This window comes from Pseudophryne corroboree, chromosome 5 (genome assembly GCF_028390025.1).
Source record: "Pseudophryne corroboree isolate aPseCor3 chromosome 5, aPseCor3.hap2, whole genome shotgun sequence".
Classification (NCBI taxonomy): Eukaryota; Metazoa; Chordata; class Amphibia; order Anura; family Myobatrachidae; genus Pseudophryne; species Pseudophryne corroboree.
The window spans coordinates 49,974,841-49,994,011 of record NC_086448.1 but is presented as its reverse complement, the minus strand read 5'-3'; the positions used below and the strand labels follow the sequence as shown (position 1 = coordinate 49,994,011).

Here is a 19,171-nt window from a genome sequence, read left to right as displayed (position 1 = left end):
AGTCCGGGAAATTGCTACTATTTCTGGGAGTCTCCTGCAGAATGAGGGAGGTTAGGGAAATATGACTTTTGTATAGTTTTTATGAACATTGCAAAAATAGTGTCTAGAAATGAGCTTCACCACCCAAGTGCAACTTGCAAATGAGAAATCTGTCCCACGATAAAAGGCATATGGGGTCATTCCGAGTTGTTCGCTCGTTATTTTTTTTTTTGCTACGGAGCAATTAGTCGCAAACTGCGCATGCGCAATGTACGCAGCGCGCCTGCGCCAAGTAAATTAGCTCAAAAGTTTGGTATTTTACTCACGGCGTAACAAAGTTTTTTCATCGTTCTGGTGATCGGAGTGTGATTGACAGGAAGTGGGTGTTTCTGGGCGGAAACTGTCCGTTTTCTGGGAGTGTGCGGAAAAACGCTGGCGTTTCTAGGAAAAATGCGGGAGTGTCTGGAGAAACGGGGGAGTGTCTGGGCGAACGCTGGGCGTGTGTGTGACGTCAAACCAGGAACGAAACTGACTGAACTGATCGCTATTTGTGAGTAAGTCTGGAGCTACTCAGAAACTGCTAAGAAATTTCTATTCGCAATTCTGCTAATCTTTCGTTCGCAATTCTGCTATGCTAAGATTCACTCCCAGTAGGCGGCGGCTTAGCGTGTGCAATGCTGCTAAAAGCAGCTAGCGAGCGAACAACTCGGAATCACCCCCATAGGCCCCGAATTTTGAGTAACTAAACTAATAGTTACGTTTGTCTTGTGACTTAATACCTCCTTTACTGGTTGTGTCCCAATATGGAACTGCTTGATTACTAGTCCAGTACTGTACCAAGGGCCCTAGTAGCGGGGCCACAAAAGGGGAAAAAGATTTAGCAGAATTCTGGAAGTAGAATTGAGAGACTTGTACACTTGAAGGATATCCTAGTTGGATGAATCTGTTCTAGTATAAGATGAGAATTCAGATCAATATATTTCCTGGAATCCATTGATGTCCCATGAGAGGAGCAGATACATTCTACGTGCATTGCAAGTCTAAAGACACAGTTATCGTCCCGAAATGTAATTAATTTTGTTGCTCTTGGAATCTCAGAGATAGTCGACACCCAGAGATGTGCAGTCTATTAGGGGAGTGTGATGTTCTTCTAATCAAACAGGATTTATATGGAGGATGTATATCATCTGTTGTCCTTATGGCTTTTTGTACAGAAGGAAATATATTGATCTGCATTGTGCACTTTTCAGGATATTTCCACATTTCTGTTTCCTTTGAAGTACATGTTAATACTGAATTGATTAATACTTGATTCGGGATCTGAGTCCACATAGTGAAGGCTCATCCGTGATCTAGTTGCAGTGTAATCATATTTTAGCAGATATAGTGATGTAGAATGCACTGTCACCGGGCATTTATATAGCGCACGCAGAAATCTGTGTAATTCATATATAAGCAATTTGTCTGAACGACCGTTTTTGTCCGTTTTCCAGTGTTTAGGAGCACATGGTTGATTGTAATTTGCATATTAAAGTACCCCAGTTCATATCGTGCTACATCACAGTACCCCAGTTATTATTATGCCACACTATAGTGCCTCCGCTTCATATTGTACCACATTAGAGTGCCCCAGTTGATATTATGCCACATTACAGTGCCACCGTCCATATGGCTCACGCTGTCATTTACTAAGCAGTACACCCAGTCCATAAAAATCACAAGTCTCACGGGGGTGGGGTTGGGGGTGGGGGATACTGCCTAATAAAGCAATGGGAAGGCCCGGGAAGAAGTACAGTAAACTCAGTCTCATAAAGATATGATTAATTTGAGACATAAAAACGTAATTTGAAAAGCCACACTTGTATATCTGTGTAAAAAGTAGCATCTACAGCTTTTTTTCTAATTTTGACTATATGTGTACATGTCTGAGTCTGTATATGAAGCACAACAGAGCTTGTTTTGGGGAAAAAAAACCTGTTGATACTACTTTTTACACAGATATACAATACAAGTGTGTCCTTTGCAGGAAATGAAGCCTAGCTCACGGACATGGTAACCATCAGCAATACCACTATGCCAAGAGAGCCATGGAGACAGGTGACTGACACCTGCAGTGACATAGTGATGTTGCTCATTTTATTATTATTTTTTATAGTGCTGTGTGTCCCAATTCTATAGCTGATTGTAGTTATTTTTCTTCTTTTAGAAAGCTGTGTAGAAATCGAAACCGTGCTTTTCTTTGTGCATTTGAAGATGCTTAGCAAATCCTTTTCTGTGTTCACATTTCTAATTAATGTAGAGATCACCTAAAAAAAAGTAACTCACTTCCCTGCACAGTGCGAGAGGCCCCAACTATAGAATCCTTCAAAAGTAGACTCAAGACTTTCCTGTTTACTCAAGCATTTCCATAATGTCCCTTTTAGTATCTTCATGCTTCTGTATTTTATGAAAATGTACTTCATTATTTTCTGTACTATATTATGCTATGTATCTGTTAAGCGCCTTGAGTCCTATTGGAGAAAGAGCGCTATATAAATAAAATTATTATTATTATTTAAAACGTTTTTTTATTGGGTAGATGAGATACAATACATAGGTAGACAAAGATTAGGTACAATAGAGAACTTATATGGTCTTTTGAATACAAACGAATAAACATCCCAATCGGGGAGATCAATAACCATAACAAGCAATTTCCGTATATCTTATAGTCACTTCTAAAGAGAGCTTAAACTCATCAATTTTCAAAATATTATGAGATAGCGTATAGAGACAGGGGAAAGAAAGAAAAACAAAGAAAGAGAAGAGAGGGGGCAGAGTGGAAGATTGGTATAGAGGGAGCAGATTAGGGAAGACTCGACCGGTCCAGTCCTGAGAATATGGGGCTGTGGATAATGTTTAAAACTAACGGTATAACTTAGTCCTGTTAAAAGAAGGGAGGAGATGCCTTAAAAAAGGCCGTCCAGGGCTCCCAAGTCCTAAGAAAGGTCTCAGAAGAGCCCTTCAAGATGCCAGTGATGTGTTCCATAGTTTGAATGTGCCATATTTTCCCTATAATTTCCCCCGTGGTTGGAACCTCCGGGGATTTCCAATATGCTGCTATGGCACATCTAGATGCGAGGACCATGTGAGTGAATAGTTTAGTTTGACATCGCGATGCCCCAGGCAGTGACACAGAGAGCAGGAAATACTTGGGGAACAGGGGAATGGGGATCCCCAAAATTGTGGAAAATAGGGAGCCCAGTTCCCTCCAGAGGGGGAGCAGTCTAGGGCATTCCCACCAAATATGCAAGAACGTCCCATCCAGTGTCTTACATCTCCAGCACAGAGGAGATAGGTCTGGAAACATCCTGGCAAGACGGGTGGGAACATAATACCATCTATAGAAAAGTTTGTATGCGTTTTCCTTTGCACGAACACATATGGAACTAGATGCTAAGCTAGCGTATATGTCGGACCAGTCTTCGAAATCAAACGTTTCTCCCAGGTCCAATTCCCATGCCCTCTCGTGTGGTTCTCTATCTGCTTTTGAGGAGGGCCCCAATAATTTATAAATGGTAGAGATAAGTCCCTTAGTCGATTCTGTTCGCAGTGCAAGAGCCTCCAAAGAAGTCAGTGGTCTATGATTGAATTGCGTTAGTAGCGTTGAGTGGAAGTGTCGGATTTGTAGGTATTGGAAGAAGAGGGAGCGCGGTAACATGAGTTTAGCTTGAAGATCTGTAAAAGATGGGAAAGTGTGATCTGTAGCTATGTCATTTAATAGTTTGATCCCCTTCTCCCGCCACTGCGGTAGGGCATTGGGGTGTCGGCCTGGTTGGAACAGGGGGTTATCAAATAGCGGAACTAAGGGGCTAGGGGGCGGCGCCAGGTGGTATTTACGGTTAGCCATGTCCCATATGTCCAAGGAGTGGGAGATTACTGGGTGTGATTTAATGGAACTGGGGCGTGACAGACAGGGAAGCCACAGCAAAGAGGGGATATAGTTCAACTTCATAGAGTCGGTTTCTATTGTGACCCAGACTCTCTCCGTTTTCGGTGTATTCCATTGAATACATTGTGCAAGTTTGGACGCTATGTAGTAAGCCTTGAAATCCGGTACCCATAGACCGCCCTCCGATGTGTGTTTCTGTAAAGTTATACGCTTCACTCTGGGTTTTTTTTTGGACCAGATAAAATGGGACGTGGCGTGTTGAAGGTTTTTGAAGACGTAAGGTGGCACCCGCACCGGGAGGGTTTGGAACAAATAGAGGAGTCTGGGCAAGAGGTTCATTTTAACTGCGTTGATACGCCCGATCCACGAGATATAATGGGTACCCCAATTTTCAAGATCCCTTTGAAGCTGGGAGAGAAGCTTGGGGAAATTCGCTTAAAAAAGTTGGGAATAGTTTTTGGTTATAGCAACTCCCAAATACGTAAGTTGCTTTGTATTCCATCGAAAATTGAAGCTGTTGGCCAACATATTTTTCGTGGATTGCGAAATATAAAAGTCTAGGACCTCAGTCTTGTCTGGGTTAATTTTATAGCCAGAATGTGTACCAAACTCCTCTATTTCCCGAAAAAGATGGGGTAATGAATGTATGGGATCGGAAATTGTAAGTAACACGTCATCGGCATATAGTGCAATTTTGTGTTCAATAGCACCCACTTTCCATCTCCCTTAATTAAAGGGTTGGCTCAGATCCTAGTAGCAAGGGGTTCTATAGAGAGGGCAAATATTAGTGGGGATAGTGGACAGCCCTGACGCGTACCGTTAGTAATTTGAAAAGACGGGGACATAACCCCGTTGGCAAGTACAGTTGCTTTAGGATTTCCATATAGAGCTGAGACTCCCTGAAAGAATTGTCCTGTAATCCCTGCTTGTTGAAGCGTGTGGAACATAAAGGGCCATTTAATCCGGTCGAATGCCTTTTCAGCGTCCAGTCCTAGGACCAGCGCTGGCTTCTTTTGTCTGTGAATTTCAAAATTATTATTATTATTATTATTATTATTATTATTATCTTTTGACTTTACAATGGAAACTTCACACATGCGCGCAGTAGTGGTTTTCAAAAGCGACACCTGGTAGATGAACACCAGTATTGCCCCCAACGGAGACTCAATAGATTATACTGTGACTGAATACACCACGCTGTGACAAGGTGCAGGCAAATTTAATGCGACTAGTTTGTCGCACTATATGCCACACGGAAGATAGATGAGCATGGCTGCATCTGTATATAACATTATAATGCCCTCCATTTCATTTTCTACTACATTAGAATAAGCAGGTTTAGTGGTGTACCTAAATATATTGTAGGCCCCAAGGCAAAAATTTGTAAGTGTCTCTATGCACTACCCAATGATAAAAAATGTATATAACACATGTAACTAGTGTATGACAGGAAAGGTGGCCCCTCTCTGCTCTGCGCCCCATAGCAGCTGAACTCCCTGCACCTATGGTTGCTACATCCTTGGGGGGTCATTCAGAGTTGATCGCTAGCTGCATTCGTTCGCTGTGCAGCGATGAGGCAAAAAAAGGCACTTCCGCGCATTCGTATGCGGCGCAATGCGCATGCGCGACGTACTATTACAACGAACGTTGTAGTTTCACACAGGGTCTAGCGATGCTTTTCAGTCGCACTGACTTCCGCAGAGTAATAGACATGAAGTGGGTGTTTCTGGGTGTCAACTGACCGTTTTCAGGGAGTGTTCGGAAAAACGCAGGCGTGACAGAAAAAATGCAGGTGTGGCTGGGCGAACGCAGGGCGTGCTTGTGACGTCAAAACAGGAACTGAATGGTCTGAAGTGATCGCAAGCGCTGAGTAGGTTTTGAGCTACTCGGAAACTGCACAAAAAAACTTTGTAGCCGCTCTGCGATCCTTTCGTTCGCACTTCTGCTAAGCTAAAATACACTCCCAGTGGGAGGCGACATAGCGTTTGCACGGCTGCTAAAAACAGCTAGCGAGCGAACAACTCGGAATGACCACCTTGGTTTCTAAACATTTTGCTTTTCTTTCTGGATTCCTTCTGTAACTTGTACTGTGTGTTTTTATCATCTGATATTTAGTTTATACCCAGACATATTGCACCAGAGTACTTTTGTGTCCTATCCCAGTGGTGCAGATATAATCAACTGTTCCAGATGATATAAAGGCTTGACAGAAAAGCACAGAATGAATTCTGATAAAGGGCCTAATTCTGAGTCAGACATAAATCAGCTATAAGTATAGAAATCCATGGCAGGCAGTTTTGCTACCTTTTACTAATGCGGGCATATGTCCATCTACGCAAGTGCCCTAGTATATGGTCACACCGCCCACTATTTTTATGGCCGCAGATGCCATCATAAGTATTGACACTTGCTCCCACCTCATACTGGGTGCAAAAGATCCAAATGAAACCAACCACCCATCTGTGCCCGTATGCCTCGAACAAGCACAGGAGTCGGGCTGCACACTGGTGATACTCCAACACGAAGCATCTGTTCTGTGCGGCCGCCTGGTAACTGGACATTTGCTGCCCGGAAATGACCACTGCATGTAACATCTAAGGGGGAGATGTATGAAGCAGTGAAAAGTGTGGAGTAGTGAGCCAATGGAGAAGTTGCCCATGGCAACCAATCAGCTGCTACATATAATTTATTTAAAATGCACTTGATAAATGTTACCTCAGTGCTGATTGGTTGCCATGGGCAACCTCTCCCCTGGCTCACTTCTCCACTCTTTTCACAGCTTCATCATACATCTCCCCCTCAGTCCGCTCAAGAGCCAACTCGTATGGAGCTCCTTGTCACTGCGGACGCTTTGAGCGCCACATGTGCGGACCGCCTTTGTTGTTTTACCGTGCATGCGCAGTCTGCAGAGAAAGGATGATTGAATCCTTGCCCAGAGGCTTATGGGTAGACACAGGAAATCACTGCTTATGCCAACTTTGCAAATGAAGCCTCAATTTTAACAACATGGATATTGGCAGTGAGGAAGTGCCATAAGTAAACCATAAAAGTATTAACAAACCAGCAAATCATTTATGGGTGATCAGCTAAACAGTATCGCCTCCAGTTTAGGAAGCAAAGTGATTGGCTGAGACTCAGCTAGAATGTGTATTTTGTTTTTTCACAATTGATATTATTATAATAATAATAATAATAATAATAATAATTCTAATAATATAACGTCCTTGTGTACAGGCACCACGCTCTGCGGACTGCTGAGGTCCCCAGATGTCTTGCTGTGCAGTGTCAGTGATTGGAGCACAGGGTCTAGGCTGGGCGGTGAAGGTGTCTGCAGAGGGGTGAGATCCAACAAGAAACAGAAGATGTTCTCGTTCTTCTTAGGAGGACAAGAATTCACCGGCAGTAAGTTATCACTCTTAGAGGAGACCGACGTACAGCATGGGTTATTTCAATGAGAAGTAACATTTCTGAATATTATACTTCACATTACCCAGACAATAAAATAATTTGATGGCATTGTTCACTATTCTGATATTTCACGACTGTAAAGCAAAATATGAGCTCATCAGCAACACCGGGGGGTTAACTGGTTTGCAGAGTGCAGCAACATTGTTTCAGCAAAGTAAAAATAAATATTTCTATCTGCATATTAGGTCTGCTCTACTGAAGCGGCTAGATTGCACATAAGACAGATCATTTTTTTATTACATTTGCATCTGCATATTGAACACTGCTATCTTTTCAATTGACTCGATACATGTCTGCTGACATATTCCGCTCACAAGTAGATAGGTTATCTAATTAATTGAATATATTAATTAGATAATTTATTCTACCAGAAGATAGCAAAAAAAGGAAATAGCAATTTGTCATCATATACTGTATTAAAATGTATTAGCAGTGGAAGGGTAGTGTACATTTTCATGAGGATTTGGGCCACAGGGTTCCGCAGTCTCTTTGATAAAATCGACTGCTGATAAAAATGATGTCATCCTGTGACCCCTCCTACCACTCTCAGAGACGCACAGAACAGAGTTAGGGGGCAGTGAAAGAGAAAGTAAGGGAGGGAGAAGGAGAGGTGGGGAGAAAGTGTTGGGGTGGGAAAGAGAAGAAAACAGGGTGTGGGGGGGGGGGGGGGGGGGGTGACTAGATGTTTGTGGGACGTGGCAGTTTCCACTCATGTCACTAAATGCCATGAAAAAAAAGTATTTTTCTGTAGAGAACTGCCTATTTGCATGGGACATCATATGAACATAAAGGCTGCATTTACAGTATATTTTTTATAATCACCGACTGTTGCCCTGATATAGGGATATAAGGCTGATTCCCTCCTGTTTGCAGGCTATTCTATGTTGTCTCAGAGTATCGGAATGGTGGAATATAGTACGGAGCTCAGTGATGAGACCAAAGCAGAAATCCAGGCGCTGTTCTCAGTTTTCCAGCGGGTATTCCTGCGAAGAGGTAACGTAGTATGGAGATCAGCCAACTGCTGTACAGCAAAGTCCATGGTTTAGTCTAGATTATAGCTGTATATTTAACATATGAGTACATTGTCTGCACAAAGGAGCCTCTGGTATTTTCATGTTCTATCACTCATCCTTCTGCTACAAATGTCTGGAAACTACTGTACAATGGCTAAAAGTTATTTCGGGCTGCACAAGATAAATTATTATCCCCTCAAGCTAAAAACTTAAAACACTCCTAATTAAACAGCAACTCTCATGAACCGTATCCCATCATAGTTACCAATCCTTTCAGCGGGATGGTATCGGGATCATGGCGGTCAGAATACCGACAGCGGCATCCCGATGCGCAGACTTCCGACACCTTGTTGGTGAGTGTTCCAACCCTCCCCCTCTACTCCCCTTAAAAACCGAGAGCAACAGATGTGGTTCACACACAATATACCGGCACAGGGGCATTATAAGAGAGGAGGAGGCCCGTGTGCAGCCTTCTGCTTCAGAGGCCCCCTCCTCTCTGACTGATGCACAGGATTTAATACTTACCTCTCCAGAGTCCCCCGGCGGTGCCGTCCTTCTCCGCAGCGGCAATAGAGTCTGAGAACAGACTCTATTGCACATGCGCAAACCTCCGGGAACACGACGCGGCGGCCATTTTCCTGAAGATTTTGCTACTGCACATTCGTGAAACTCCGGGAAAATGGCCGGCATGCCATCTTTCTGGAGTTTTCAGTAGGCGCTGCCGAAAAGGGATGGGGACTCCAGAGAGGTAAGTATTAAACAAATGGGTGCAGTGTGTGTGGGGTGGGCCCCCCTGGAACTGGGGGCCCGTGTGCCTCGCACACACTGCACCCATTATAGATATGCCAATGTACAGGCACAATCTGTGTATCTAGATCAGCGGTTCTGAAACTCGGTCCTCAGGACTCCAAGCAGGGCACCTTCCCCAGGTCACCCAGCAGATGCACAGGTGCACTCATTACTCACTGACACATTTTAAAAGACCCACCGGTGGAGCCAATTATTTCACTTGTGATTGTGTGAGGAGACCTGGAAAACATGAACTGTTTAGGGGCCTGAGGATTGAGTGTGAGAACCTATGGTGTAGATGGGTACATCCACAGGGTACCATAATCTGGCCATTTCCCAGTCATGTTGTTTGCATGCCATCTTTTCTTGCACATAGATACCCTGTTGGTAAATAACTACCAGTTAGTAGGTAAAATTTAATCTCAGTTACTGTATAAATTACCAATACTATTATAAAGCTTTCTCGCGATGAAAATAAATGATTAGCAACAAGAACTTGGGCAGAAAATGCTGCAACAAATGAATTTACTTTCAAACTTAGACATGTGTTTGATATATGTCGACATTCCAGAAAATAGTTACTCTTATTTAATGCAAAATGATCTTACATTCTGTTGCAGATGTCGGTAAGGCATTGGCCAGTGATTCTGGATGTCCCGGCTTAGACCCACGTGAGGAAGACGCAGCTGAGAGTTTAGGTACTAGTATAATACATAGAGATGAGCGCCGGAAATTTTTCGGGTTTTGTGTTTTGGTTTTGGGTTCGGTTCCGCGGCCGTGTTTTGGGTTCGACCGCGTTTTGGCAAAACCTCACCGAATTTTTTTTGTCGGATTCGGGTGTGTTTTGGATTCGGGTGTTTTTTTCCAAAAAACCTAAAAAACAGCTTAAATCATAGAATTTGGCGGTCATTTTGATCCCAAAGTATTATTAACCTCAAAAACCATAATTTCCACTCATTTTCAGTCTATTCTGAATACCTCACACCTCACAATATTATTTTTAGTCCTAAAATTTGCACCGAGGTCGCTGTGTGAGTAAGATAAGCGACCCTAGTGGCCGACACAAACACCGGGCCCATCTAGGAGTGGCACTGCAGTGTCACGCAGGATGGCCCTTCCAAAAAACCCTCCCCAAACAGCACATGACGCAAAGAAAAAAAGAGGCGCAATGAGGTAGCTGTGTGAGTAAGATTAGCGACCCTAGTGGCCGACACAAACACCGGGCCCATCTAGGAGTGGCACTGCAGTGTCACGCAGGATGTCCCTTCCAAAAAACCCTCCCCAAACAGCACATGACGCAAAGAAAAAAAGAGGCGCAATGAGGTAGCTGTGTGAGTAAGATAAGCGACCCTAGTGGCCGACACAAACACCGGGCCCATCTAGGAGTGTCACTGCAGTGTCACGCAGGATGTCCCTTCCAAAAAACCCTCCCCAAACAGCACATGACGCAAAGAAAAAAAGAGGCGCAATGAGGTAGCTGTGTGAGTAAGATAAGCGACCCTAGTGGCCGACACAAACACCGGGCCCATCTAGGAGTGGCACTGCAGTGTCACGCAGGATGTCCCTTCCAAAAAACCCTCCCCAAACAGCACATGACGCAAAGAAAAAGAAAAGAAAAAAGAGGTGCAAGATGGAATTGTCCTTGGGCCCTCCCACCCACCCTTATGTTGTATAAACAAAACAGGACATGCACACTTTAACCAACCCATCATTTCAGTGACAGGGTCTGCCACACGACTGTGACTGATATGACGGGTTGGTTTGGACCCCCCCCAAAAAAGAAGCAATTAATCTCTCCTTGCACAAACTGGCTCTACAGAGGCAAGATGTCCACCTCATCATCACGCTCCGATATATCACCGTGTACATCCCCCTCCTCACAGATTATCAATTCGTCCCCACTGGAATCCACCATCTCAGCTCCCTGTGTACTTTGTGGAGGCAATTGCTGCTGGTCAATGTCTCCGCGGAGGAATTGATTATAATTCATTTTAATGAACATCATCTTCTCCACATTTTCTGGATGTAACCTCGTACGCCGATTGCTGACAAGGTGAGCGGCGGCACTAAACACTCTTTCGGAGTACACACTTGTGGGAGGGCAACTTAGGTAGAATAAAGCCAGTTTGTGCAAGGGCCTCCAAATTGCCTCTTTTTCCTGCCAGTATAAGTACGGACTGTGTGACGTGCCTACTTGGATGCGGTCACTCATATAATCCTCCACCATTCTATCAATGTTGAGAGAATCATATGCAGTGACAGTAGACGACATGTCCGTAATCGTTGTCAGGTCCTTCAGTCCGGACCAGATGTCAGCATCAGCAGTCGCTCCAGACTGCCCTGCATCACCGCCAGCGGGTGGGCTCGGAATTCTGAGCCTTTTCCTCGCACCCCCAGTTGCGGGAGAATGTGAAGGAGGAGATGTTGACAGGTCGCGTTCCGCTTGACTTGACAATTTTGTCACCAGCAGGTCTTTCAACCCCAGCAGACTTGTGTCTGCCGGAAAGAGAGATCCAAGGTAGGCTTTAAATCTAGGATCGAGCACGGTGGCCAAAATGTAGTGCTCTGATTTCAACAGATTGACCACCCGTGAATCCTTGTTAAGCGAATTAAGGGCTCCATCCACAAGTCCCACATGCCTAGCGGAATCGCTCCGTGTTAGCTCCTCCTTCAATGTCTCCAGCTTCTTCTGCAAAAGCCTGATGAGGGGAATGACCTGACTCAGGCTGGCAGTGTCTGAACTGACTTCACGTGTGGCAAGTTCAAAGGGCATCAGAACCTTGCACAACGTTGAAATCATTCTCCACTGCGCTTGAGACAGGTGCATTCCACCTACTATATCGTGCTCAATTGTATAGGCTTGAATGGCCTTTTGCTGCTCCTCCAACCTCTGAAGCATATAGAGGGTTGAATTCCACCTCGTTACCACTTCTTGCTTCAGATGATGGCAGGGCAGGTTCAGTAGTTTTTGGTGGTGCTCCAGTCTTCTGTACGTGGTGCCTGTACGCCGAAAGTGTCCCGCAATTCTTCTGGCCACCGACAGCATCTCTTGCACGCCCCTGTCGTTTTTTAAAAAATTCTGCACCACCAAATTCAAGGTATGTGCAAAACATGGGACGTGCTGGAATTTGCCCATATTTAATGCACACACAATATTGCTGGCGTTGTCCGATGCCACAAATCCACAGGAGAGTCCAATTGGGGTAAGCCATTCCGCGATGATCTTCCTCAGTTGCCGTAAGAGGTTTTCAGCTGTGTGCGTATTCTGGAAACCGGTGATACAAAGCGTAGCCTGCCTAGGAAAGAGTTGGCGTTTGCGAGATGCTGCTACTGGTGCCGCCGCTGCTGTTCTTGCGGCGGGAGTCCATACATCTACCCAGTGGGCTGTCACAGTCATATAGTCCTGACCCTGCCCTGCTCCACTTGTCCACATGTCCGTGGTTAAGTGGACATTGGGTACAACTGCATTTTTTAGGACACTGGTGAGTCTTTTTCTGACGTCCGTGTACATTCTCGGTATCGCCTGCCTAGAGAAGTGGAACCTAGATGGTATTTGGTAACGGGGGCACACTGCCTCAATAAATTGTCTAGTTCCCTGTGAACTAACGGCGGATACCGGACGCACGTCTAACACCAACATAGTTGTCAAGGCCTCAGTTATCCGCTTTGCAGCAGGATGACTGCTGTGATATTTCATCTTCCTCGCAAAGGACTGTTGAACAGTCAATTGCTTACTGGAAGTAGTACAAGTGGGCTTACGACTTCCCCTCTGGGATGACCATCGACTCCCAGCAGCAACAACAGCAGCGCCAGCAGCAGTAGGCGTTACACGCAAGGATGCATCGGAGGAATCCCAGGCAGGAGAGGACTCGTCATAATTGCCAGTGACATTGCCTGCAGGACTATTGGCATTCCTGGGGAAGGAGGAAATTGACACTGAGGGAGTTGGTGGGGTGGTTTGCGTGAGCTTGGTTACAAGAGGAAGGGATTTACTGGTCAGTGGACTGCTTCCGCTGTCACCCAAAGTTTTTGAACTTGTCACTGACTTATTATGAATGCGCTGCAGGTGACGTATAAGGGAGGATGTTCCGAGGTGGTTAACGTCCTTACCCCTACTTTATTACAGCTTGACAAAGGGAACACACGGCTTGACACCTGTTGTCCGCATTTCTGGTGAAATACTTCCACACCGAAGAGCTGATTTTTTTGGTATTTTCACCAGGCATGTCAACGGCCATATTCCTACCACGGACAACAGGTGTCTCCCCGGGTGCCTGACTTAAACAAACCACCTCACCATCAGAATCCTCCTGGTCAATTTCCTCCCCAGCGCCAGCAACACCCATATCCTCCTCATCCTGGTGTACTTCAACACTGACATCTTCAATCTGACTATCAGGAACTGGACTGCGGGTGCTCCTTCCATCACTTGCAGGGGGCGTGCAAATGGTGGAAGGCGCATGCTCTTCACGTCCAGTGTTGGGAAGGTCAGGCATCGCAACCGACACAATTGGAGTCGGACTCTCCTTGTGGATTTGGGATTTCGAAGAACGCACAGTTCTTTGCGGTGCTACTGCTTTTGCCAGCTTTAGTCTTTTCATTTTTCTAGCGAGAGGCTGAGTGCTTCCATCCTCATGTGAAGCTGAACCACTAGCCATGAACATAGGCCAGGGCCTCAGCCGTTCCTTGCCACTCCGTGTGGTAAATGGCATATTGGCAAGTTTACGCTTCTCCTCCGACAATTTTATTTTAGGTTTTGGAGTCCTTTTTTTACTGATATTTGGTGTTTTGGATTTGACATGCTCTGTACTATGACATTGGGCATCGGCCTTGGCAGACGACGTTGCTGGCATTTCATCGTCTCGGCCATGACTAGTGGCAGCAGCTTCAGCACGAGGTGGAAGTGGATCTTGATCTTTCCCTAATTTTGGAACCTCAACATTTTTGTTCTCCATATTTTAATAGGCACAACTAAAAGGCACCTCAGGTAAACAATGGAGATGGATGGATTGGATACTAGTATACAATTATGGACGGGCTGCCGAGTGCCGACACAGAGGTAGCCACAGCCGTGAACTACCGCACTGTACTGTGTCTGCTGCTAATATATAGACTGGTTGATAAAGAGATAGTATACTCGTAACTAGTATGTATGTATAAAGAAAGAAAAAAAAACCACGGTTAGGTGGTATATACAATTATGGACGGGCTGCCGAGTGCCGACAGAGAGGTAGCCACAGCCGTGAACTACCGCACTGTACTGTGTCTGCTGCTAATATATAGACTGGTTGATAAAGAGATAGTATACTCGTAACTAGTATGTATGTATAAAGAAAGAAAAAAAAACCACGGTTAGGTGGTATATACAATTATGGACGGGCTGCCGAGTGCCGACACAGAGGTAGCCACAGCCGTGAACTACCGCACTGTACTGTGTCTGCTGCTAATATATAGACTGGTTGATAAAGAGATAGTATACTCGTAACTAGTATGTATGTATAAAGAAAGAAAAAAAAACCACGGTTAGGTGGTATATACAATTATGGACGGGCTGCCGAGTGCCGACACAGAGGTAGCCACAGCCGTGAACTACCGCACTGTACTGTGTCTGCTGCTAATATATAGACTGGTTGATAAAGAGATAGTATACTCGTAACTAGTATGTATGTATAAAGAAAGAAAAAAAAACCACGGTTAGGTGGTATATACAATTATGGACGGGCTGCCGAGTGCCGACACAGAGGTAGCCACAGCCGTGAACTACCGCACTGTACTGTGTCTGCTGCTAATATATAGACTGGTTGATAAAGAGATAGTATACTCGTAACTAGTATGTATGTATAAAGAAAGAAAAAAAACCCACGGTTAGGTGGTATATACAATTATGGACGGGCTGCCGAGTGCCGACACAGAGGTAGCCACAGCCGTGAACTACCGCACTGTACTGTGTCTGCTGCTAATATAGACTGGTTGATAAAGAGATAGTATACTCGTAACTAGTATGTATGTATAAAGAAAGAAAAAAAAACCACGGTTAGGTGGTATATACAATTATGGACGGGCTGCCGAGTGCCGACACAGAGGTAGCCACAGCCGTGAACTACCGCACTGTACTGTGTCTGCTGCTAATATAGACTGGTTGATAAAGAGATAGTATACTCGTAACTAGTATGACTATAAAGAAAGAAAAAAAAACCACGGTTAGGTGGTATATACAATTATGGACGGGCTGCCGAGTGCCGACACAGAGGTAGCCACAGCCGTGAACTACCGCACTGTACTGTGTCTGCTGCTAATATAGACTGGTTGATAAAGAGATAGTATACTACTAATATTATATATACTGGTGGTCAGGTCACTGGTCACTAGTCACACTGGCAGTGGCACTCCTGCAGCAAAAGTGTGCACTGTTTAATTTTAATATAATATTATGTACTCCTGGCTCCTGCTATAACCTATAACTGGCACTGCAGTAGTGCTCCCCAGTCTCCCCCACAATTATAAGCTGTGTGAGCTGAGCACAGTCAGATATATATATACATTGATGCAGCACACTGGGCTGAGCAGTGCACACAGATATGGTATGTGACTGAGTCACTGTGTGTATCGTTTTTTTCAGGCAGAGAACGGATATATTAAATAAAACAAACAACTGCACTGTCTGGTGGTCACTGTGGTCGTCAGTCACTAAACTCTGCACTCTCTTCTACAGTATCACAGCCTCAGGTCAATCTCTCTCTCTCTCTCTCAACCCTAATCTAAATGGAGAGGACGCCAGCCACGTCCTCTCCCTATCAATCTCAATGCACGTGTGAAAATGGCGGCGACGCGCGGCTCCTTATATAGAATCCGAGTCTCGCGAGAATCCGACAGCGTCATGATGACGTTCGGGCGCGCTCGGGTTAACCGAGCAAGGCGGGAGGATCCGAGTCTGCTCGGACCCGTGAAAAAAACATGAAGTTCGTGCGGGTTCGGATTCAGAGAAACCGAACCCGCTCATCTCTAATAATACATAGAGAAATTGTATTGGTCACTGATGGCGAGTTAGATATTTGGAAGTCTCATTGTGGAACCGGTGTGTCTACTCCCAGTCTCAGCTGCTGAAGCAAAGAACTTGTTGCAGCAGAATTATTATCTGTTACTCATGAGGAACCTAACTGGAGACAAATGGTTAGAGTTCCCAGCTTGCCAAAGACTATAGTCGAGTATTAAAATTATGGTCGGAACCCAGGACTAAGAGGGAGATTGATCAAACCTTCTGATAAGTTCAAGAGGAGGTGTTGTCTTTAGCAACCAATCAAATGCTAGATATAATTTTATAGACTGTACTAGATAAATGCTAAGTAGAATCTGATTTGATGCTACAGGCGCCTCTTGTCCTATTTAAAAGGTTTGATAATCATCTTTGTAGAGCACTGTTCCGCATAATCTTATTAAAGAAATGGCTTTTATCTAAAACAGGTTGCCAGGTTTAAATAAGCAAAGATAATGGGGCAAATGTTGAGTTAGACATACGGAACGTGCAAGCAAGCTTAGGGCAGGTACACTTAGGGGGAAGTGTAGTTGCCCAGTTTCGCCTAGTGATTGGCTACTTTCACAAGTATGCAGATACAGGCACTGCCCCCGTGCACCCATCCACACAATATGGGTGGAGATCAACATTTACTTCTGTGCACAACTTTCCCGCGACTATGAATCAGACCCGGTTTGTGCAGATACTAGTTACAGTAAATCTATTAAGTTATGGTTTATTTCTTTCATTCACCACTCCTAGTAGGCTAAGGCTTCATCATTTTACTTTTTTATTTGGTGTATGTTTTATAACCGCTTCAGAGTTATATATTCACTTATATACTATCCATGGCATGTCTCCACAGGGTCCGTCACAGAGCTCTTCCTGCAGGTGAACACCAGTGATGTTATAGTCAATGAGGACACTGTCGTGGCCAGCACAGAGTTCTGGATCTCCAAAGCTGCCTTCTCCCTCAACCGGGCAATGTCCTGGTGTCTTACCCGTAAGTAGACGTCCGACTGCAGAGGCTTTTATTATATATGTGACAGAGGGGGCTAGGATTACTGTATGCAGAAATAAAAATCAGAATATCCTGAGGTGACAGTACTATGTCACATCAGTGTTCAGTCTAATAATCCCTATGCACCAATGGCTGGAGAAGTTCAAGGAAAGACCAAAGCAAAGACAAAGTCTGTATACAAGGAAACCCGGTTAATAGCTGCAAAACCTGTAAAGAGGAATGCACACAAATCAGTGAATCAGAGGGAATGTTGTCTTATTTTATGGGTCCTGAGGATTTATTGTAAGGAAGATAAAGCTCAGTATCCCTGGCTGGTTTGCAGGCTCTAGCTTCTATCTAGAGCAGGCATGTCCAAACTGCGGCCCTCCAGCTGTTGAGAAACTACACATTCCAGCATGCCCTGACACAGCTTTAGCTTTCTGTGACAGCAAAACTGTCAGGGCATGCTGGGATATGTAGTTTCACAACAGCTGGAGGGCCGCAGTTTGGACATGCCTGATCTAGAGGCTCTGAGAACATGCTGACCCCCCCCCCCCAAAAAAATCAGCTTTTTGCTGGAAGTAGTGTGCTGCAATGGATAGCGTTCTTCCTCCAAATCTGTTCTTCATATATGGAGAAGAGCAGAGGTTCCCGCAGAGGAGTGAGGAGGGTCGTCAGCAAGTTCTGCCCTGTACTGTAACCTGTGGAACCATTCCAGTGACTGACTTACTGTAACACTCACAGCCCTGCAGACACTGTTCTGTGTGGCCGGTACTTTGAGGATGAAGAGAAAGGCCATGTAATTCCCCAGATTTTACAAAGAGCACTTAAACATTTTATTTAAAAAATTTTTACTAAAGCGATCCGCGGTCTGACTTTCTGTACATGGGGCCCTTACGTATGTTGCTATGGGGCCCACAAATGAGCAGTTATGCCCTAGTGATGCAGTGTACTATGTTATTTTTATACATCTCCTATAGAATTTCCCAGATCTGTCACTCTGTGACTGTGTGGATAACTCTGGGCGTGGCTAGGAGCTCTCATTGGGTTAGCAGCAGGTCTATCACACCCAGTACACAGCTGATTGGGCGAGAAATGCCCTCCCACACAGGTTACATCCAATGGGAGGCTCTGCCCTTTGGCTGCTGTGTGTTCCCAGAGCAGAATTAAGAATGGGGCTGATGGAGCTGCAGCTTCAGGTCCACACCCCAAAATAGGCCCACCGCATCTGCAGCAACATACCCTCCAACACTTTACACATAAAAATACCTACAAATTCGAAAAGGGGGCGTGGTCACGGGTACAGTGGTGTGGCCACGCCCCTTTTCCTATACTTTGAATGGAAGTTTGGAAAGCCAAAAATCAGTACAGACCATAAAAAAAAGTTCTGTACCTGCCAAAAAGGTCCAGCTGGAGGGTATGCCACTGCATCTGCAGCAAGTCTCTGCACTGTAGATAGGGGGGGGGGGGGGAAATCCTTTTACTGCAGCGTCCTATGCAGAGTTGCCTACCCTCCCTCATTCTGCAGGAGACTCCCTGAAATAGCAGCGATCTCCCTCACTCCCTGATTTGACCATCAATCTCCCTGATTTTACCTTACCCCCATTATATAGCTGTTACATTCTTGGGGAAAAGATAAATTAGAGATATATACATTCAAATGGGATCATCAGCGCCATGCCCCTGTATTGGTTATTTATTTATTTATTTATTAACAGTTTCTTATATAGCGCAGCATATTCCGTTGCGCTTGCGGTTATAAGGCACAATGATCCCTATGGCTACATTCATTTTAAATAAGGTTTATCATGGCCACTTACAGTATATGTGTATACAGTATACTAACTTGGGGGTTCATTTACGTTTTGATGTAAGTCATTTTCATGACACGCCTCTCAGATGTAGCAGTACACATCCGCGTTTATACTGTAGGTGTTAATTTCACAGTCTCCCTGAAATGCTTTTTCAAAAGTAGGCAA

At 44.8% G+C, this 19,171-nt stretch overlaps 1 protein-coding gene across 1 annotated transcript in view; it reads left to right on the top strand.

Annotated features, from left to right (window-relative positions):
* The window catches only part of TG (thyroglobulin), a 297,874-nt gene that overhangs the window by 96,366 nt on the left and 182,337 nt on the right, over positions 1-19,171 (top strand). Inside the window, 4 exon segments of the mRNA XM_063925145.1 lie at positions 7,145-7,312; positions 8,252-8,371; positions 9,801-9,878; positions 17,058-17,195. Coding sequence (XP_063781215.1) covers positions 7,145-7,312; positions 8,252-8,371; positions 9,801-9,878; positions 17,058-17,195 — 504 coding nt within the window.